The sequence below is a fragment of the Anser anser genome (genome assembly GCF_964211835.1).
Source record: "Anser anser genome assembly, chromosome: 23".
NCBI classification, from domain to species: domain Eukaryota; kingdom Metazoa; phylum Chordata; class Aves; order Anseriformes; family Anatidae; genus Anser; species Anser anser.
Window position 1 is genome coordinate 2,331,363 of NC_139744.1, and position 18,464 is coordinate 2,349,826.

At 68.2% G+C, this 18,464-nt stretch overlaps 1 protein-coding gene across 5 annotated transcripts; it reads right to left on the minus strand.

Annotated features, from left to right (window-relative positions):
* Nucleotides 1-2,698: 2,698 nt before the first annotated feature.
* STAT3 (signal transducer and activator of transcription 3) lies at nt 2,699-18,345 on the minus strand. Of its 5 annotated transcripts, none has more exons than XM_083808810.1 (24): nt 18,193-18,345; nt 12,350-12,496; nt 11,671-11,815; nt 11,421-11,519; nt 11,023-11,118; nt 10,850-10,931; nt 10,337-10,431; nt 9,993-10,144; nt 9,360-9,518; nt 9,144-9,236; nt 8,477-8,536; nt 8,196-8,225; nt 7,971-8,064; nt 7,837-7,884; nt 7,470-7,553; nt 7,127-7,225; nt 6,818-6,953; nt 6,540-6,592; nt 6,355-6,449; nt 5,929-6,068; nt 5,380-5,592; nt 5,077-5,119; nt 4,663-4,775; nt 2,699-4,550 (listed from the first exon to the last, which is right to left on the minus strand). In XM_083808810.1, the coding sequence occupies exons 2-24, from the start codon at nt 12,475-12,477 to the stop codon at nt 4,495-4,497; spliced, it is 2,313 nt and encodes a 770-aa protein (XP_083664936.1). In that variant the 5' UTR covers nt 12,478-12,496; nt 18,193-18,345; the 3' UTR covers nt 2,699-4,494. The 5 variants fall into 5 exon arrangements, with proteins under 5 accessions (XP_083664936.1, XP_083664935.1, XP_083664937.1 ...); XM_083808809.1 differs by having other exon boundaries at nt 5,377-5,592; XM_083808811.1 differs by lacking the exon at nt 18,193-18,345 and adding an exon at nt 13,891-14,214 and having other exon boundaries at nt 5,377-5,592.
* Nucleotides 18,346-18,464: the final 119 nt, after the last annotated feature.

The window sequence follows — 18,464 nt, forward strand, 5'->3', positions numbered from 1 at the left end:
TTTGCAGGGCCGCAGGCTCCGCGGTGGGCACGGGCCAAGCGCAAGTCTTGGCGAGGGGGGCACGGGAGGATGGGGGGGAGCTGGGGCTGAGCAGCGAGCTGTGCACAGAGCCAGGGGCAAATGTCCCTGCCCGCCCTGTGCTCGGGCACACGGCGCCCCGTGCAAGCAGCCTGCGTGCCAGGGAGGAGCGCGGTGCCCGGGGGCAGCAGCTCGGGCCGTCCCTCAGCCCGCTGGAGATGCCCCTGGCTTTGCAATCCGAACCTGCAGCATTTTGGAAAACCCCAACGGCACCCCCGGGGGCACGGGGATGGGGTCCTCCGGGAGGGCGAAAGGGGAGGCCAAAAAGGGAGGCCGGCTCCATCGGCCGGAGGAGCAGGAGCCCCGCTGGGGCAGCTGCCCCGAGGCCGGGCTGGGCGAGGGGCAGGCTTGTGGTTTTCCTGCCTCATTGGAGCTGCCGGGGTCATTGCAACAGCAGTCAGGGAGCAGAGGCGCACGGCCCAGCGGCCCTGCACGTGCCCTTCTGCTCGCTCCGGGCTCACGCAGGAGTTGGGCACCCCTGGGCAGCGCTGCAGAGGGTACGGCGGGGCTGGTGCTGGCACCCCATAGCACCCTGGTGCTGGCACCCCAGAGCAGCCCGGTGCTCGGTGCTGAAGGCATTCAGACCGACCTGGGGCTGGGGGGATGCAGAGCTCGGTGCTCAGGGGCTGCCGTTCCCGGCCACCAGCCTCCTCCAGCCCAGTATGGGGTGGGCACAGCCTGGCTGGGCACGGAAACCCTTTGGGGTGCAGGGAGGGGATGCAGTGTCCCCCAGAAACAGCCCTATCGCCCCGATGTCCCTGCCACGCGGTGCTGCCTGCGGGCTTGAGCGCCGTGTGAAACAGCCTGGGGACAGCAAAGGAGCACGGGGACAGGCAGCGATGGCACTGCAAGAGCACCCCAAGTCCCGGTCCCCACCCCAGCACGGCGGGGACCTCCTGGAGCAAGGCGGAGGCACGGCTGCGGCCAGGACCCCGCGGGAGCTCCCGGCTCCGCTGTGCCCACTGCCGCTTGCTGTGGGTCCCCGCAGCGCAGGGCTGCCCTGGCAGGTGGCCGCCCGTCCCCACGGGGCCACCCCTGTCGCTGTCACGCGAGCGTCTGCAGCCCAAGCAGCTTATCCGCATTTGGAAACCCCTAATCCCTTGCCGCGTGTTCGACCCAGATGCCGTCCCCGCTCCCTCCCCGCTGCGCGGCCGGGGGCTGGAGGGGAGCAAAGCCGCTCCAGTGACCTCCTTTCGGAGCCACAAACAACCCCACACCCCACAGCCCACCCCAATGCTTCCAGGGGACAGCAGGACAGAGCCCAGGCCAGCCAAACCCCGGGGTGGTTTTGGGGACCAGGCTGACCCCAAAGCGACGAGAGCACCCTCCAAGCTGAGGTTTGCCGGGTTCTCCCCAAAACCCCAAGCCCTGGGGCTGCAGCAAGCCCTGCCGGACCCCAAATTGCACACTGCCTCGTGGCTTCGTGCTGACGCTGCCCCGTCCTGCGACTTTCCTGGGGTCTGGCCCCGTGGCAGAGGCAGGGCAGGGGATGCCCGCTACGGGGCCAGGGAGCTCCGGCGGCTGCCTCGTGCTGCAAATCAGGCCGCCGCACTCGCCAAGCGCTCTGCCAACTGGAGCGTTCACAACAGCAACGATTGCGATCAGATTGGCAGCCAATTAACGCAGCCAATTAACCCGCGTTACTCAAGGGGCCGGGCCCCGGGGCTAACGAAGCGGAGCGGAGCAGGTTGAGGCAGGGATGCAGCGGGGCATGTGGGCGCACGGAGATAAGAGCTCCCTTATCTGCTGCGGGACGGGACGGGACGGGACGCTGCGTTCCTGACCCCCAACGGTTGGGGTGAGCCCGGGGTTTGCATATCGGGGAGAAAATTCCCTCTTCTGGGGTTTTCCGCCCCATCCCGCAGCTGGGAACGGAGGGGGAAGGAGAGCGGGGCTGGGCGATCCCGTATGGGCCAGCTGGGCTGCAGCAGGTGCCAGGAATGGGCTCTGCGACCCCAACCTAGGGGGCTGCATGGTGACATGGAGGGGACAAGGGGGGTCCTGAGGGGCCCACAGCGGGGCTCACGCCTGCCCCTGCATAGCCCAGATGGGAGCGGGATGCTGCAGGGGGGGGGCAGCTCCAGGGCCCCTCCAGCACCTCAGGGGAGCGCAGGGCAGAGGGGATCGGGGGATTTATTGCGCGTGACCTGCATGAAAATCCCCCCGCTAATCCCGCCCCGACGCAGCAGTGATCTCTCCCTCTTGGTCTCGCCCCAGCCCCGCATCCATCCCGCCGCTGCCCCCACCCTCCTGCTGTGCAGGGGACATGGGCAGAGGTGCAGCAGCTCCAGGGGGAAGCCCTGCAGGAGACTGGGGGGGCTCAGCCCAGTCCTACAACCCCCAGCCCCATAAATTCCCCCCCCCCCCCCCAGGGCTGCAGCTCCCCGGCGCAGCAGCGCTCGCTGCAGGCTCCGGCACCTCCCCACGAGAGGGCAGGGCAGGCCCGCGCTGCAGCGCTGCAGGGCCCCAACGCAGCCGCCTTGGGCTAAAAACCTTGCAAAAAGGGGGCTGGGGGGGGCCCCAACCCCATCCCTTCCACCCGCAGCCTCCCCGCCAGCGCTGCGCCCACCCTGGGAAGCGGCCCAAGGACCACGAGTTCCGAGATGCGCGGGAGAGCCGGTCGCTTCAGAGCCTTTTATTTTGGAGAAAGTTAAAGCCTGTAGATACAGCAATACAATATACAAAAAAATAAAATTTTTTACAGTATTGAAAGTTGCCCAGGGCTACGGTGACTGCAGCTGGAGGCAGCTACGCGCCAGCACGGGGACAAGCAACGGGCATCCCCCCTCGTCCCCTCTGAGCACCTACCGACTCCAAAGGGCCACCGTCCTGGCCCCGAGGGGGGCCACGACCAACTCCGCAGCCCTCTTCCCCCTTTCCCGGGGCGCGGGACGGATCCTGCCCTGCCCACGACACTGCCCTCTGGCTCCCTGCCTGATCCCGACCAGCACGGCCCGGGGGGGCAGGAGGGCTGTGCGGGCACCCCGGCACTGCTACGGGGTAGAAAAGCCAGAGCCGTGCCCCGAAGCCACCATGCAGAGCCCCCCTGCCCCACAGCATGGCCATGGGTACGGACAGCTGAGCATCTCTCCCCCCCCCACAACCAAGACCTGCACACCCCCGTGCTGCTGCCCCCACTAAGACGTCTCTGCTGGTGCCAGCACCTCTGGGTCCCACCGCTCTGCCCCGAAGTGCACGCACCCCCGTGCCACCCCGCAGCCCCCGGTACCAAAAGGGGCTCCCAGCTGCTCTCACGCTGCCTCTCCCCGCATCTCCTTGCCCACCAGCATCTCGTTCAGACCGGGGCTGAACCAAAAAGCCTGTGCCCGGGAAGGGCAGGAGGGCTGCCCCAGGCTGGGGGGGCACAGAGCAGCTTCTCCAACCCTCCTGGAGCTGCAGCATCGCCTTCCTACGGCCCCCCAGCAGCCTCCTCCCCTTCATCCGCCCCGCTCCCTCCAACCCTCGCCACCTCCTAGCATCACAGCCACAGCCGACCCTGGCCTCGGTGCCGCACCAAGCTCCCGAGGAGCTGCAAGCCCCCTGCGCGGGCCACCACGAGCCACGTCGGAGGGGAGAGGGCCGAGCCCGGCCACGCACCGCTGGTCCCAAAAGAGACCCGAGATGCAATCGCTGCGCGCTCGCGGTGCTGGGACACTTCGCCCCCGTTCCCCAGGGGGCTCTGCCCAGCAGGGAAAGCGGCCGTGCCCGGGGCTGCCGCATCTCACCGCGTCCTTCTGCCCACAGCAGGAGGGCAGCGGCCAGCACGGGCAGCTACCGAAGCTCCCTGCTCCCGGCAGAGCCCCCGAGGACGGGGACGGACAATTGGGCTCAGCGCGGAGCCGCTCGCGGGTCCTGGGGCCAGCGGGAGGCGCAGGGGCGAGCCCCCTCCGCCAGCTCCCGGGGGGGCTTCTGGGGGGGGACCCGTGGCGCAGCGGGTGACCCCCTGGAGGAGATTAGGGCTGGCTGGTGCCCTCTCAGCCTCGCGGAGGAGAATCCAGGCTCGTGGGATGGCCGCGGGGTTTTGGGCACCGGCGGTCGGGGGGGGGGCAGCGTTCAGCAGCACGGCAGGGGCTGCGGAAGCGTTGGTAAGAACCGAGGCTGCGATTGGAGGCTGAGAGGCACTTGAATGAGCAAAACAAGGATAAAAAAAAAAAAACTGGTACGGAAGGAAATAGAAAAAAGGTTCGACCCCCCCCCCCTCGTCCCCCCCGCCCCCAAAAGAGGCGACAGCCAGCACCACCGCCGAGAGGGGGGTGTTCGGGCGGGTCAAAGGAGGAGGCGGTGGCAGGGATCACGGCCCCCAGCTCCTCCCGAGAAAAGGCCCAGAGCAGACGAGACCTAACGGGGTGAGGCCGGGGGACGACGGGGAGCCGGGCAGCCCGAGCCGGGGGGGCCCCGCGAGCAGGGGGCAGCACGTCACATCGGCGAAGAAGCGCACTCCGGGGTCAGCTCCATGTCGAAGGTCAGCGACTCTGGGGGAAGCAAAGGCAAAGGGGGGGGTTACGGGGGGCCGCATCCTGATCCCTCAAGGCTCCAGCCGCCGCCAGGCTGCCCCCAGGTGCTGGGTCCCCCCCCCAGGCTCACCGAACTGGCCGCCCGCGTTGGCCTCGGCCCCCTCGCTGCTGTTGCCGAACTGCATGAGCGAGTCCAGGGTGCGCGGGGACATGGGCAGGTCGATGGTGTTGCTGAAGGAGGTGCTGGCAGAGGGAGGGGAAAGCGAAGAAACCACCCAAGTCAGGGCCTGGCCGGAGCTCTCCGACACCCCCTGCCCTCCCCCCCGGAGGGCCCCAGGGCGCAGTGCAGCCGGGCTGGGCGCTCTCGGGGAGGAAAGGGGCCCCCGGAGGGGGAGAATGGGCTTCGGGAGCCTGGCTCAGCACCGCTGCGCTCTCCCCCTTCGCAGGCAGGGAGCCCCAAGGCACCCGGGGCAAAGCAGCTGTGGGAAAGAACCCCCCCCAGCCAAGGCTGAATGGGTTTAGAGACACCCCCGGGAACACTTACGGGGTGACACAGATGAACTTGGTCTTTAGATAGGGAGCAGCACCTGCAGGGGAGAGAGCAGCCTCGTCACCAGCTGCCGGAGGAACAACTCCTGTCCCCAGAGGGGCACAGCCCTGCAGGCAGCCCCCAGGCACTGCCCGGACCCTCCCCAGACCCCGCAGGGTCCCCGGACCCTCCCGTAACCACCACGGCATCCCCCTGCTGGAGAGGGCTCTTCCACCACGGTGCCGTCCCTGCAGCCACCCCGCGACCCGTCCGAAAGCGGGCAGGAGCCACGCTGAGACGCGGAAAGTCAACGACTACCTGAGTCGGTAGCTTCCGAGTGCTCCTGGCTCTCGGAGCGGCAGTACTTCCCGAACGCCTCCTCCTTGGGGATGTCCGGGTACAGGTACACCAGGGGGGACACCAGGATGTTGGTGGCGTCCATGATCTTGTAGCCCATGATGATCTCGGCGAACGACATGCTGTTCAGCTGCTGCTTGGTGTAAGGCTCCACGGACTGGATCTGGGTTTTCCCTGTACAAGGAGGCTTCAGACGCAGGGCACGACACCTGCGCTCCTCGGGAGAAGGCAGGGACTTTCCTCAAACACCCCGGGGACGGGACGGAGCAGCCTGGGGAGGCACCCGGCGGGGGCAGGACAGACCCGCACGGCGGTTTCAGTGCCACGGGAAACGGCTCCACGCGGCCGGGGGGCACCCAGGACGCAGAAACCAGCGGAAAGGGCACCCGGGCTCAAACAATTAACCAGGGAGAGGGCCCAGCGGGACGAGGACAAGGGAAAATGTCTCATCGGGGGGCCCCGAGCCCCTTCTGGAGGTGGGGGGGGAGCGGCGCGCCCGGGACGACGTACCGCTGATGTCCTTCTCCACCCAGGTGAAGGTGATGCCGCCCTCCTTGCTGCTCTCGCTGAAGCGCAGCAGGAAGGTGCCCGGAGGCTTGGTGCTCAGGATGGCTCGCTCCCGCTCCTTGCTGATGAAGCCCATGATGTACCTGGGGGCAGGGAGCAAGGCGGGGGGGGGTCAGGGCACCGGGGAAGGTGTCCCAGGGCTTGAATCCTGCCGGTTCTCCGCACGGGCAGCAGCCGCCAGCAGAGCCACCGACATTTAGGGGAGGGTTTGGGGATTCCCAGGGGTTTTCGCCCTGAACCAGCCGACAGGGCTCGGACAGAAAAGGCAGCCCAGGAAAGCCGGCCTGCCCCTGAACCCCCCCTTCCAACGGGACAGGACTCAGGGGTCTCCAGCCGCAGGTGACCGGATCGACGCTGGCTGAGGCTCACCCTTCGTTCCACAGCGCCAGGATGTATTTCTTCACCAGGTCAATGATGTTGTCCAGCCAGACCCAAAACGAGAAGCCTTTGCCAGCCATGTTCTCCTGCGGAAGAGAGCAGAGAGGCTGGGAGGACAGCTCGGAGGGGGGGAGGCGGCCAAGCGGAGGCACCGGGGGGGGAAGAGGGACTCGCACCTTGCAGAACTTGGCCCAGGTGATCTGACAGCCCGAGTAATTCACGCCTGGCCCTGGCAGAGAAGAACAGGAGCGTCAATTTTTGGTTGCCACTCCCAAAATTACCATTTCCAGATAGCAACTGAAAGCTTTACGGTGTTTGGGGGGGGAAAACCAAGCAGCTAAAATTGACAGCTTCCTTCCCAGACACCCTGATCTTGCCGCTGCACCGCGTTTTTACAGGCAGGGAGCAGCCAGGAGGGGTGGCAGCGAGAGGCAGGACGCCCACGGCAGGTTACCGAGAAGTTTTTCTGCCAGCGTCGTCAGCTGCTCGATGCTGAGGCCTCGCTTGGTGGTGGAGGAGAACTGCCAGCTCAGCACCTCCGCCACCTGGTCCCACGTCCCGATGGGGGGCTTGGTGAAGAAGTTGACGTTCTGCGGGAGGGAAAACGCAGCCCCTGAGCAGGACGAGGGGGCAGGAGCAGGGCCGGGTCCTGGAGCCAGCCCTGCTGATGGGGCTGAGCAGTTTTTCTGCCTGCCAGCCAGGATGCTGTGGCCCGAAGCAAGCCCCGCTCCTCCGGCAGCCGCCGCGCGCTGCTGGGCCCTACCTTGGGGTTGTTGGTCAGCATGTTGTACCACAGGATGGACGCCCAGGCATTGGGCATCTGGCAGATGTTCGAGATGACCACCACGGGCAGCGAGTGGGTCTGCAAAGAGAAGACGCGACCACGGGCTGGGACGTCTCACCGACCCGCGACCTGAGCTCCGTGCTCCCTTCCCAGCCAGCCTCCCCAGCCCGGACACATCCAGCAGAGCGGGGCACAGCTCCAGAAAGCCCTCGGGCTGCAGATCTGCCTCCTGGGCTTCACTTCTGAGAGAGCAGAGGGCGCCCCGAGCTGCTCCTCCGCAGCGAGGCACGGCCCACAGCCGTGCAGCTAACCCACGGCTCACCTCCAGGTCGATCTTCAGCCCCTGGTGATACACCTCCGTCTCGAAGGTGATGAGGTGCAGCTCCTCGGTCACAATCAGCGAGGCCTGGGGGGGGAGGAGGACACGGTGAGCCCACGGGAGACACCTGCCCTCAGCCCGAGGCACGGTGCTGATGGGGTCCGGGCGGGCAGGGCTGGGCTGGCAGCTGCCAACGTGCCAGGGGGTGCCACGGACACCCCCCTGGGGCAATCCCTGCTTCCCCCGTGGTTTAACTGGGAGGAGACGCAGGGAAGGAGATGCAGCGATGGCTCCGGCTGCCCTGCGCAGAGCTGCCGGCAAAGGGCTCTCCTTGCCAGGACCCCCCCCAAAAAAAAACCAAAAAACTTACATCGCAGTTGGCTCTGCCTCCGTTCCCGCACCGCTGCTCCCGCAGGGTCTGCGGAGGGAAGGAAGAGGCTGAAGCATCGCCACGAGGGCAACACGGCCCCGGCAGGAGCAGCCCCGGGGGCTCGCGGCACCTACCAGGTGCTTGAACTCCGCCGAGAGGCTGCCGTTGTTGGACTCCTCCATGTTCATGACCTTGGTGTTTGTCCCCAGGATGTTAAACTTCCGGGACCTCAAAAGAGGAAAAGACACAGCGTGGCTGGCGGCCTCCTCGGGGCGAACGTGCGGTAGGACATTTGCCAAGGTTAAAAGCAGAAGCAAGCAAGAAAGGAAGAAAAAAAAAAGAGAAACCATTGTGCTTACCCCCGCAGTGCTGCGACATCACCAGAGTCCCTAGGAAAGGGAAGAGAGACAAGCCGTCACGGCCACAGCCTTCCTGCACTGGTGGGGTGGGGGACAGCGGCACGGCATCGAGTCCCACGACCCCCCCAGGCTGTCCCCACAACTTGGGAATGGATCTCGGGGACCCACGGCCACCCTGCGCCTTCCCCTTCTACTTGGGGCCACGCTGGCCCTAAGTGCAGGAACACGTCCGACCCCAAAACCTCCACGCAGCGCTTCCAGGGTGAGAGCACAGGACTCACTTGTCGATGCAGACTTTGATTTTCAGCTGGTAATTCAGCTCTGGAAACTTCACCAACAACCTGCGGAGCGAGCAGAGCGCGAGCATCAACATCCGAAGCCCAGCAGGACGCGGCACCGCCCGGCTCCTCTGGCACCCCTAAACCCCTCTGCACACAGGGCTGTGGCACGTCACCCTGACACCCGCCCCCAAAAGGGGACTGCTGCTCCCCTAAGCCCCCCAAAGAGGGCTTCTTCTGGCTGCTGGCTGCCCACATCAGGCAGATTTTGCCCCGAGCAAACCCCATCTGTGCTGCCCTGCGGCCAGAGGCTGCCTCGTGCCAAAGAGGGGCACGGAGGGGTGGAGAAGAAGCTCAAGGTGTCACTGCAGGGGCTCCCTGCAGAGGGACGCAGGCCAGATGGGAGGCATCTGGCCGGGGTGTGCTGACGCTTCCCGCCGGCCGCCCCCGCAGCGGGATTTACCAGAACCCTGCCTGCCTCCAGGAACGCGGCACAGCCCCGGCCAGCAGCCACGGTCCCTGCCCTGAGTCACCCAGGCTGCGCTCCAGCAGCACCAGCCTGCAGGGAGCCCTTCCAGGGGCTCCCTCCAGCTCCCCTCCAGGGAGGCTGGGTCTGCAGCAGCATCCCCGGCTCCTGTCCCCCTCCTGCAGCACGGAGCCGGCGACCGACCTGACTTTGGTGGTGAACTGCACGCCGGTTTTGATGACCAGGGGCCGGTCGGGATGCATGGGCATGCAGGGCTGCCTCTCCACCACGAAGGCGCTGTAGGAGACGACAAGAAGCGCCGTCAAAGCTCAGCGCCCTCCCGGCGCGCCCGGTGCTCGCTCCTCAACGCGCTGCCCGCGACCGAGGAGCTGCCCCGGGCTCCCTCCCAGCCCCCGGCACCTTTTCATCAGGTTCCTGAAGAGCTCCACGATCCGCTCCTCCAGCATGGGCCGGTGCTGGACGATGGGGTCGCCCTTGTAGGACACTTTCTGTTGCAGCTCTTCCAGCTTCTTGATCTGCTGCCGGGTCTGTAGCTGCGATTCGGCGAGAGAGGTTATCCTAGGGGAGCAGGAAGAACCAGCGTTAGCTCCGGGTGCCGAGCACCTGCACAGCCCCAGCCTACAGAGCCCTGCACAGCCCCGACCTACGGAGCCCTCCTCTTCCCTTGCTCGTGCACGAGAGGCCGCTCGCCGTACCGAAGCGGCAGAGAACAGAACGTGCCTGCAGCTCCTGGCTCAGGGCATTTTTTTTAGGCTGTGCACCACGAAAGAAGCCCGCCTGCGCCACGCTCAAGGGGCGCAGCAGCCAAGGGCTCACAAACAGCGGTGCTGGGCTGGGGACTCCTTACACCCGAACCCCCCTCCAAGCCTGGGGCTCACCAGCCCCGCGCTATCAGGATCACCGAGCGGCGATTACCTCTGTGCCTGGGGGCATCAGTGACCACTTTGGCAGGACACTGCCGGAGGCAGAGCTTATTTCCACGCGACCGCTGCCTCCCTGGGGACCGACACAAGCCCCAGGCGGCTCTCTTACCAGTTCTCAAGCCGGTCTAAGCAGATATTTGGTGGGCCACCGATGCAAGCAATTTGCTGCCGTCTCTTCCAGTCTGCCAGTTCCTCGTCTGCCAGCATCTTCTGCACGTACTCCATGGCTGACAGCAGGCCAGCCAGCTCGCTTACGATACCCTGTCAAAAAGGAAAGCAGACCTTCAGCTCCCTCTGACACCCCCCAAAACCTGCAAGTTTCACACTCACGAGACGCGAAGTTGCCCAAGGCCGTATTTCCAGGGCTGCTCCATGCACAAACCCCAAACCCACGTCCCAGACAAAGGCACTTCCGTGCCCCGGGGGATCTGGAGGGCCAGGGGCACGACGTACCCTTCGCATCTGGTCCAGCGCGGTGAGCATCTGCTCCAGCTGCTGCATCTTCTGCCGCGTCACCGACTGATTGTTCCCGTTCAGATCCTGCATGTCTGCGTGAAGAGGAGACAGCGCTTCAGCCGAGCACACTCCTCCTGCCCTCCCAAACGTCACACAAAGAAAAGACTTCACGGCTGGCTGCGAAGGAGCAGGCACTCAGAAAGGTGTCTGTATTTTAGCAGCGAGCTCCTGCTGCCAGCGCTGCCTCCGAGCACCTGGCTGGCATTCCTGCACACCCAGCAGCGCTACCACCTCCCCGCAGCCATTCTCCCTTGGGGATAGAGCTCTGGTTCAGCTCCCCCAGAGGCAGAAACAAAACCCAAGCTCTCTCCAATCAACATGCAAATGCCCGGAGCTTAAAACACCCCCCAGGCCTGGGGAGGAGGCAGGAAGGGCTGGAACATGCCCCCCAGCGATGCTCCTTGCAGGAACACATTTCGGCTTCGCCAGATGCTAACGAGCTTCCATTACCCCCTTGGCTTTTCAAAGTCTTGTAGTTAAAATCAAAGTCATCCTGGAGATTCTCCACCACTTTCATCTTCTGCTCCAGATCCTGCAAGGCGAGAGAGGCAGGAATTTGCTCCAGGCACTCGATCCCGGCGGTGCTGCGGGGAGAGGAGGCGGTGTCCGGGCAGCACCCTTACCTGCACCCTCTTCCTCACATCCTGCAGGTGCTGCTCCAGCATCTGCTGCTTTTCTGTCACCACGGCTGCTGTCGGATGCGTCGCCTGCCCTCCTTGCTGCGGAGGGGACAAGGGGGGGCGTTAGAAAGGGGCCGTGACCCGATGGGACAAGGTTCTGCAGGGAGGGTCTTTGTCCCCTCACTAAAAAAGCCAGGGGCGGAGCGCCCAGGAGGCAGCCCGGAGAGCAGGGGGTCGGGCGCCCTTCCCGGCAGCTCGCCCACCCCTCTGCACCACCACTGCTGAAGGCAGCGAGCGGGGGGGGGGGCTTCGGGCTGGAGCTTCCCAGCGGCACCGGGAACCTGCCCAGCGCCGTGGGGCGGGCGGCAGGATGATGGCCCCAGGACACCCGAGCCCCTTACCTGGGCTGCGGTGGCAGCCGTCTGCAGGAGCCGGGACTCTTCCCAGAGGCAGCGAGCCACGATGCGAGCTATTTCCATCGGCTTCTCCAGATACCTGCTCTGTAAACCGGTCAGATCCTCAACGTTAGCCTCCAAAACCCAGCTCCCGGCGTCCCCGCACGCTCGCGAACAGAAGGTTTGCGAGCTGTGCCCGGGGAGCCACCGGGCACCCGCGCCCGAGGGAAAACCGAACGGGGAGCTCCCGCCTCACCTGCAGGAACTGCTTGATGCGCCGCAGGTTGTGCTGGTACAGGACGTTGGACTCCTGCAGGAAGCGGCTGTACTGCTGGTCGATCTCCCCCAGCAGGTTGTGGAACACCAGCGTGGCGTGAGACTCCTTGTTGGCGGCGTACGCCCTGCGCGGGGGGGGGGGGAGAACGAACGGGGAGTCCCGGTGCCCCGGGGGCAGGGGCACGGCAGCGCCCAGTGCCCCCCCGCGGGGTTTAGCATCCCTAACCCACGCCGGGACGGCAGCCAGAGCAGGCTCACGTTTGTTCGGCACCAATAAATTGAGGCAAGCGACCGCAGGGTGCTGGAGGCGTCCCGGATTCGCGCACGGACAGCACGCCCCAGCACCGCACCGGTCCCCCGTGGCCTCCGGAGGGGACGCGGGAGCTTGCGGCTCCATTTCATCCTCATTCGCAACAGAGGGCGAGGGAAACCAGCCCTGGGTGGGGACAGCCCTGCTTTGGACCTCCCCTGGCTTGAGGTCTGATACCACCCACGCAGAATCCCGCTCCCTTTTGTGCCACGGGCATCTCGGGGAGGAAAAGCAGCCCGGCCACGCCAAGGGGAGCTGGCAGAGCTCCCCCGGGGCTCCCCGGCACCCGCCAGCACCCAGGCGGGTGTCCCGAGCACGGTCCGTACAGCAGAGCTCGGAGGCGCCTTACCAGTCCTGGCTCTCAATCCACGGGGCCAGGAACTGCCGCAGCTCCATGGGGAAGCTGTCGCTGTAGAGCTGGTGGAGCTGCTCCAGGTAGCGCGTGTCGAGCTGCTGCAGCTGGTTCCACTGCGCCATCCTGGCCGGCTCCGGAGACCTGGGGGGGGACAGGGGGTGGGTCGGGTCAGCACGGCCCCCCCTCAGCCTGCGGGAAACCCTGCACGGCCCCGAGGGGAACGGAGAAGAGCTAACAGAGACGGCTGGGACCGGCCATGGGCCCGAGGGGCTGAGGCAGGGGGCTCTGCGGTGACCCCAGGCACGAGCAGGAGGGGGCTCCCTGCCTGTCCTCGGCACCCAGCGAGGCAGGACCACGGCCAGACGGTTTTCCCCCCCGCCCTAAGGACCCACGAGCGCACCGGCGCGGCTCCGTCTCGGCAGGGAGCGCAGCACAACGCAGCAGCTTGCCGTGGAAGCCGCAGCTCCCCGCGCGCTGAGCACCGGGACGGCTTTCTGCTCATCCCGGCGGCTGATGTCTGGCGCCTGGGGGGGGCGGGAGGGGGGGCTCGGGCACCGCACGCAGCCCCCGGCCATCACCCCTTTGGCCGCGTGGGGAACGCAGCTCGCACACCGGGGCAGAACTGGCAAGGTCGAGATGGCGAATCGAGCATTCGGCACCGCAGCGTGGGGAGCCCTGGCTCTCCCCTCCGCCGAGCTGGAGCTGCCAGCCCCGATGCCCCCCTCCTCGTCCCCGCCGAGCCCCCGGGGTCCCAGCCCCGATGCCCCCCTCCTCGTCCCCACCGAGCCCCCGGGGTCCCAGCCCCGATGCCCCCCTCCTCGTCCCCGCCGAGCCCCCGGGGTCCCAGCCCCGATGCCCCCCTCCTCGTCCCCGCTGAGCCCCCGGGGACTGAGCGCCCCCGGCTCCGGGTGCAGGCACCGCTGTCGTCACCGGCACAGGGCCCTGCGTCGAGAGGAGGCGGAACCACAGACCCAAACCACAGCGCCGGCGAGGGCATAAGTGAGCAAAAAAGTGCGTGTTTTGGGGGCGGGGTGGGGGGGTGGGGAAGCCCTGCTGGCACCAGCGGCGTTTGTGCGCCAAGCGCCGAACCTGCCCTGTCCCCGGGAGCCCAGGCCACACGGGGAAGACACACTGGGGCACCGGGCTGCTCGGCACGCAGCGGCACCGCGCCGGCTCCGGGGTCTTGGCGTGAAATCCGGCCGAAAACGAGCAGGCGAGGCAGGTCCTGCTGCTGCCGGGGAGCTGGAGAAAGCCCAGGTCCTGCCCCCCTGCCTTTGCACCCCGTGCCAGGAGATTAACCCGAAATAGCTGAGGTCGGAGCAGGGGGCCCAGGGCGCAGAGCTGCGCCCCCGCCTCCCCCCACTCGATTTCGGGGTCGTGCAAACCCGGAGGACTTGTACAAGCTCGGGCAGGCCCGGAGCCTCGCTTGGGTTTCCTCGCAAAAAAAAACCAAACCAAACAAAACAAAAACCATTTCCCCAAACGCTGCCTTCAGCCAAACTTCCTCCCGGAGAGAGGCACCAGAGCTTTCCTACCTTCTTGCCGGGGGGAAGAGGAGGGGTGTCAGGCATGGAGGTGGCCAGCGAGAGGTGCGGGGCTGTGACCCGGTGCCCGTCCCTGGCACACGCCCTCCGGCCGTCCTGCGCCTGCTCCGGCGGGGCAGGGAAGGAGCTGCGGGGCTTACAGTAAGCGCGGAAGGCGGGGACTGCCGGGAAGCGACAGAAACAAGGAAGGAGCAAATTTCGAGCCCGCCGCTTCGCTGGAAACCGAAGCGAACCCCGAGGAGGGGACGGCAAGGCCGGCGCGCTCGGGAAGCGAAGGCGCCGGGCGGCCGCTTCCCCGCGGGAAGCCGCTCGGTTTTCTGCCCCGGCCACCCCCGGCGAGCGCCACGTCAGCTGGCGGGCGGCCGAGGGGCCGTGCCGCGGCCCAGGAAGTCGCAGGGAGCCTTACCCGAGGGGCACGGGGGCAGCAAGGCGGCCGGGGGGGAGAAGCGGAGCCACGGCACCACCGTCGTGCTCGGGGAGGAGGCGGGTGGGAGGAAATCGGCGTTGAGCCCCATCCTCCCGGCTCCAGGATGGGCTGGGAACAGGAGGAGGCAAAGCAGCCGGCCCCGGGGGGCACCGCCGGGTGGGTTTTTATTAGGAAATAAAGCAATGAGCGAAGCCTCAACGCGTCCACCCCCTTAGCTTACCCCCCCCGCAAGCTCCGGGCGCGCGGCCGTGCGCGCTCGTGCACGTCTCTGGCAGCGCGGGGGACACGAGGGACGCTGCCCGCGCCCGCGGCTTCGTCACGGCTCCGTGCCACCGCGTCCCCTCCCGTCCCAGAGAGGCTGCTAATCGAGCCGGGCTCAATTATCGGGTTCTCCAAGGGGCTCCGATCACCGCCAGCCGAAATCAATGCCAGCTTTCCGGGTGTCTGCTGCACACCGCCTTTCCCTACGTTTTTCGCGAGTTTTTTTTTTTTTTTTTATAAGAGGAGGAAAAAGGGGATATTGTCCTGGGCTGAGACGCGGGGAGACGGCAGGCACCTGGCGAGGGGCTATGAGGGTTTCTACGCCTCCCCGGGCACCACGCAGCCCGGCCGGCAGCGGCAACGCCCGCAGGACGTCGCACCACGGGGCTGGGTTCAAGGTTCAGCTGCAGAGAAGCCCCACGTGAACGCAGCCTGGGCTCGGTGCAGCAACGGGCGGGAGGAGGAGACAGGGGCAGGAGCCTGGAGAGAGCCAGGAGCTCCCCCGGCCTGCAGAGCTCCCCCGTGCTCGGGGCACGACCCGGCTCCGTTTAACGGGCCCTTTGCAACCCCAGGGACGTTTGGGTTTTGCATCGCGGCTGCTTGCCGAACGCGGCGGCGAAAGCCCCGTTTCGCAGCTCCCTGCTGGTCGTCCGCCTGCCTGCAGCGGCGCGGGGAGGGGGCCGACACCCCCGTTCGCTGCTCCTGGTGCTGGGGGGAAACAAAACGACAAAACACGCGGCCGGCAGGAGCCGGGAACCCGCAACCCACCCGCACCCAGCGCCTCCTGCCCTGCGCTTCCCTGATCCAGCGGGCATCCCCCCAGGGAAGCCCTGACCCGGGCACCGCGGGGTTGAATTCGAGCCCCAAAACGCCCAGGACCAAAACCCCGAAGCAGAGCAGAGCCTGGGGGCAGCGGTGCTGAGGGGGGGGCGCAGGCACGGTGCTCCCTGCCCAAACAGAAGTTGCGTGCGGCGAGAGGCGAAGGCTCGGCCCCGTCCCACCGCAGGCGCCCCTTCGCTGCGCGGGCGGCCGAGGAAGCGGAGGAAGTCCCCGCAGACCGCGCACGCAACGCGAGGGAAAGCGGCCGCGGGGGGGATTTGGGCCCGCGGGGGAGCGGGGCAGCAGCGGCGGCCGGGAGCCGTGCTCGTGGGCAGCCCCGCGGGCTCCCTCTCAGCCCCGTCCTGGCCTCGAGGGATCGAGGAGCAGGCGCGGGAGGCGGTGCTGGGTTTTTACGGCCCCCCCCCAGCTCAACGGCGGGCCGGGCCGGCGAAACCTTCAGGCGCTGCTGCGGGGGGAGAGGGCTGGGAACGGCCTCAGGATGCGATTAAACCGTGGGCTCACGGCGAGCGGGACGGCTCCGCCGCCGGGGGTTGATCGGGGGGACGGAGGAGAGGCCGGGGACGTCGGGGAGCGGCCGGTGGCCTCCCGAAAGGCAGCTCCCCCTGCGGCGCAGCAGCCACCTCCAGCGCCGCGGGGCAGCGGCTGTCCTCGAGGAAAAAAGGGCCCTGGGATCCCCCCCCCTCGCCGCCCGACTCGGCGGCGTTACCGAAAACACCACCTCCTTCGCCCAAAGCCCGACGTGGGACCTCTCTCCAGCCCGGCCCCGGCAGCGGGAAGCCTCCCTTGGGCAGATTTGAAGATCCGAGGCCGGGACCTCCCCGATCCCGCTCGTCGCTGGAGCGGAGCCCGAGCGCGGCGCCACGCGGGCCCCGAGGTAAAGGAACCGGCCGGAGCCCGGCGCGAAGCTGCCAAAAATCGCCCGAGAGCTCAGGGTCGGCTTTCGTCGGCTCCCCGGCAAGGGCAGAGCTCGGGAGGCGGCGGCGGGAGCCCCCGGGGGGGCCGTAACCCGTGCGAGGCGCCGGGGAGCCGCGCCGTGCCGCGGGGCCTCGCGTCTGCTTCTGCGGCCTGGTGGCTGGGGACGTCCCCAGGGACCCCCCCCCCGGCTGCTTCCAGGGGTCCCGCGGGCAGCGTGAGCGGAGAGGAGGCCCCCCAAAAAATACGGGGTCAGCGGCGAGAGCACCGGCGCGCTCCGGACACGGGCCCCCACCCACCGGCAGCGCCTCGAGGTCCCACAGGAGCAGCGGCGGCCGAGGGGCTGGCGAAAAACCCCCTCGAGCGGCTCAGCAGCTGCTAACGAACACTAAAAAAAAAAAATAATTAATTAACGAAGCAGCCAAGCGACCGCTCCGGGCAGGCGAGGGCTCGTTTTGCGAAGGAAGGATTTGGAGTAAAAATTCGGAGTTTTCCTCGGCTCTGCTCCGCCGGGGGGGGCTTCCAGAGGGAGCCCCGGGGGGGATTTGGGGAAGGGGGTGGCAGCGGCGGGCTGGGGGGGGTTGGGCTCGGGGCAGCCTCAGCGTGGGGCTCCCCCAACCCCCCCGTTCCCAACCGCAGCCCCGACCACGGCGCACGGTGACGGCCGCCACCGCGACGCCCCCGGGGATTTCGGGGTGCGGAGCGGGGCCCGGTGCTCCCACACAGGCAGCGGCGCCCCGGGGGGCTGAAGGGCCCTCCCGGAGAGCCCACCCAGGGCATCCCGGCCTCCCCGGGGAGGGGGGGCGCAGGCCCGGGACCCCCCCCCCGCCTCTGCTCCCAGCGGGCGCTCCCCGTGCGGGCCCCGTCCTCCTCCTCCTCCTCATCTTCCTCCTCCTGCCGGGGTCGGCAGCGCTGGACGAGGCCGTGCGGAGCCGCCCCGGGGTACGAGGCGGCCGCCCCGCTCCGGTCCCGCTCCCCACGGGGCCAGACACGGAGCCGAAGCCCGGTCCGGGGCCGAAGCCCCCCGGTGGGACACGGCCGAGCAGCACCAGCCGGGGGGGGGCACGGCCGCAGCCCCGGGCCCCACGAGGGGCACGAAGCCGTTCCCTTACCCCGAACCCAACGAGCGGCCGCGGGACCCTCGGCTCGGGGCCGGGACAGCCCCGGGGGCCGCCTCCGGTAACACCCCCCCCCCCCTCCGGTAACACCCCGCCCCCCTCCGGTGGTAACCCCGGTGCTGTGAAGCCAGGGCTGGTGGCTGCTCCCCGGTGCTGCCCCGCCGCTCCCGGTGCCGTCCCCAAACCGAGGAACCGTCGCCTTGGGGGGCCCCCGGTCAGTCCCGGTCGGTGCCCCCCCCCCCCCGGGATTTGCCCCGTGCTTACCGGATCCTCCCCCCCCCGGGGCTGTCAGAGCGGGGCGCCGCGTTAAAACCCCCCCGGGCTCCCCGAACCTACCCCGGTACTGCAGGGGCGCAACGGGGAACGGGCAACCGGGGACAACCGGAGGGCAGCCGGTACCGAGCGGGGACGGGGCGGGTGGGAGAGCCCCGGTAGCACCGGCACGGCGCCCAGGGGGGCTCGGCAGCACGGGGACCTCGCGCCCGCGGCGGCCGGCACCGGAGAGCGGCACCGGTTCCCCCCGGTATCCCTTGGTACCTCCCAGTTCCCTCCGGTTCCCTCCCGGTTCCTCCCGGTACCGCCCCGGCTCCCCCCCGTACCTCCCAGTTCCCTTCGGTTCCCCCTCGGTTCCCCCCCGTACCGCCCCGTTACCCCCCGGTTCCCTCCGGTACCTCCCGGTTCCCCCCCGGTGCTCCCCGCCCCCCCCCGGCCCGGCCCCCCCCGCCCCGCGCTCACCGTCGGGCCCGGCCGGGGCGTGGCGGCGGCTCCCGGTACCGGCGACGATCGCGCTCCGCTCCCTGCCCCGAGTGACGCCACCGGCGCTGCCGCCCGCCAGGCCCCGCCCCCCCGCCGCGCGTCACGCCCCTGCCAGCCAATAGCAGCGCGCGGCCCCGCGAGGGACGGGCTGCTGCGAGCCAATCCGCGCGGTCTTCTCCGCGGTGACGTCACGGCGGGGGAGGGGGGGCTGCCCCTCGCTGGCTGTTCCCGGATCTGCGCCTCCTCCCGCC

Coding starts and splice junctions, on each gene's coding strand:
- STAT3 (XM_083808807.1), bottom strand. CDS start 12,477: ATGGCGCAGTGGAACCAGCTGCAGCAGCTCGACACGCGCTACCTGGAG. Junction 7,226..7,469: donor GGCTGAAGATCGACCTGGAG/GTGAGCCGTGGG, acceptor TTCTCTTTGCAG/ACCCACTCGCTGCCCGTGGT. Junction 5,593..5,928: donor GGTGGAGAAGGACATCAGCG/GTACGTCGTCCC, acceptor CTCCTTGTACAG/GGAAAACCCAGATCCAGTCC.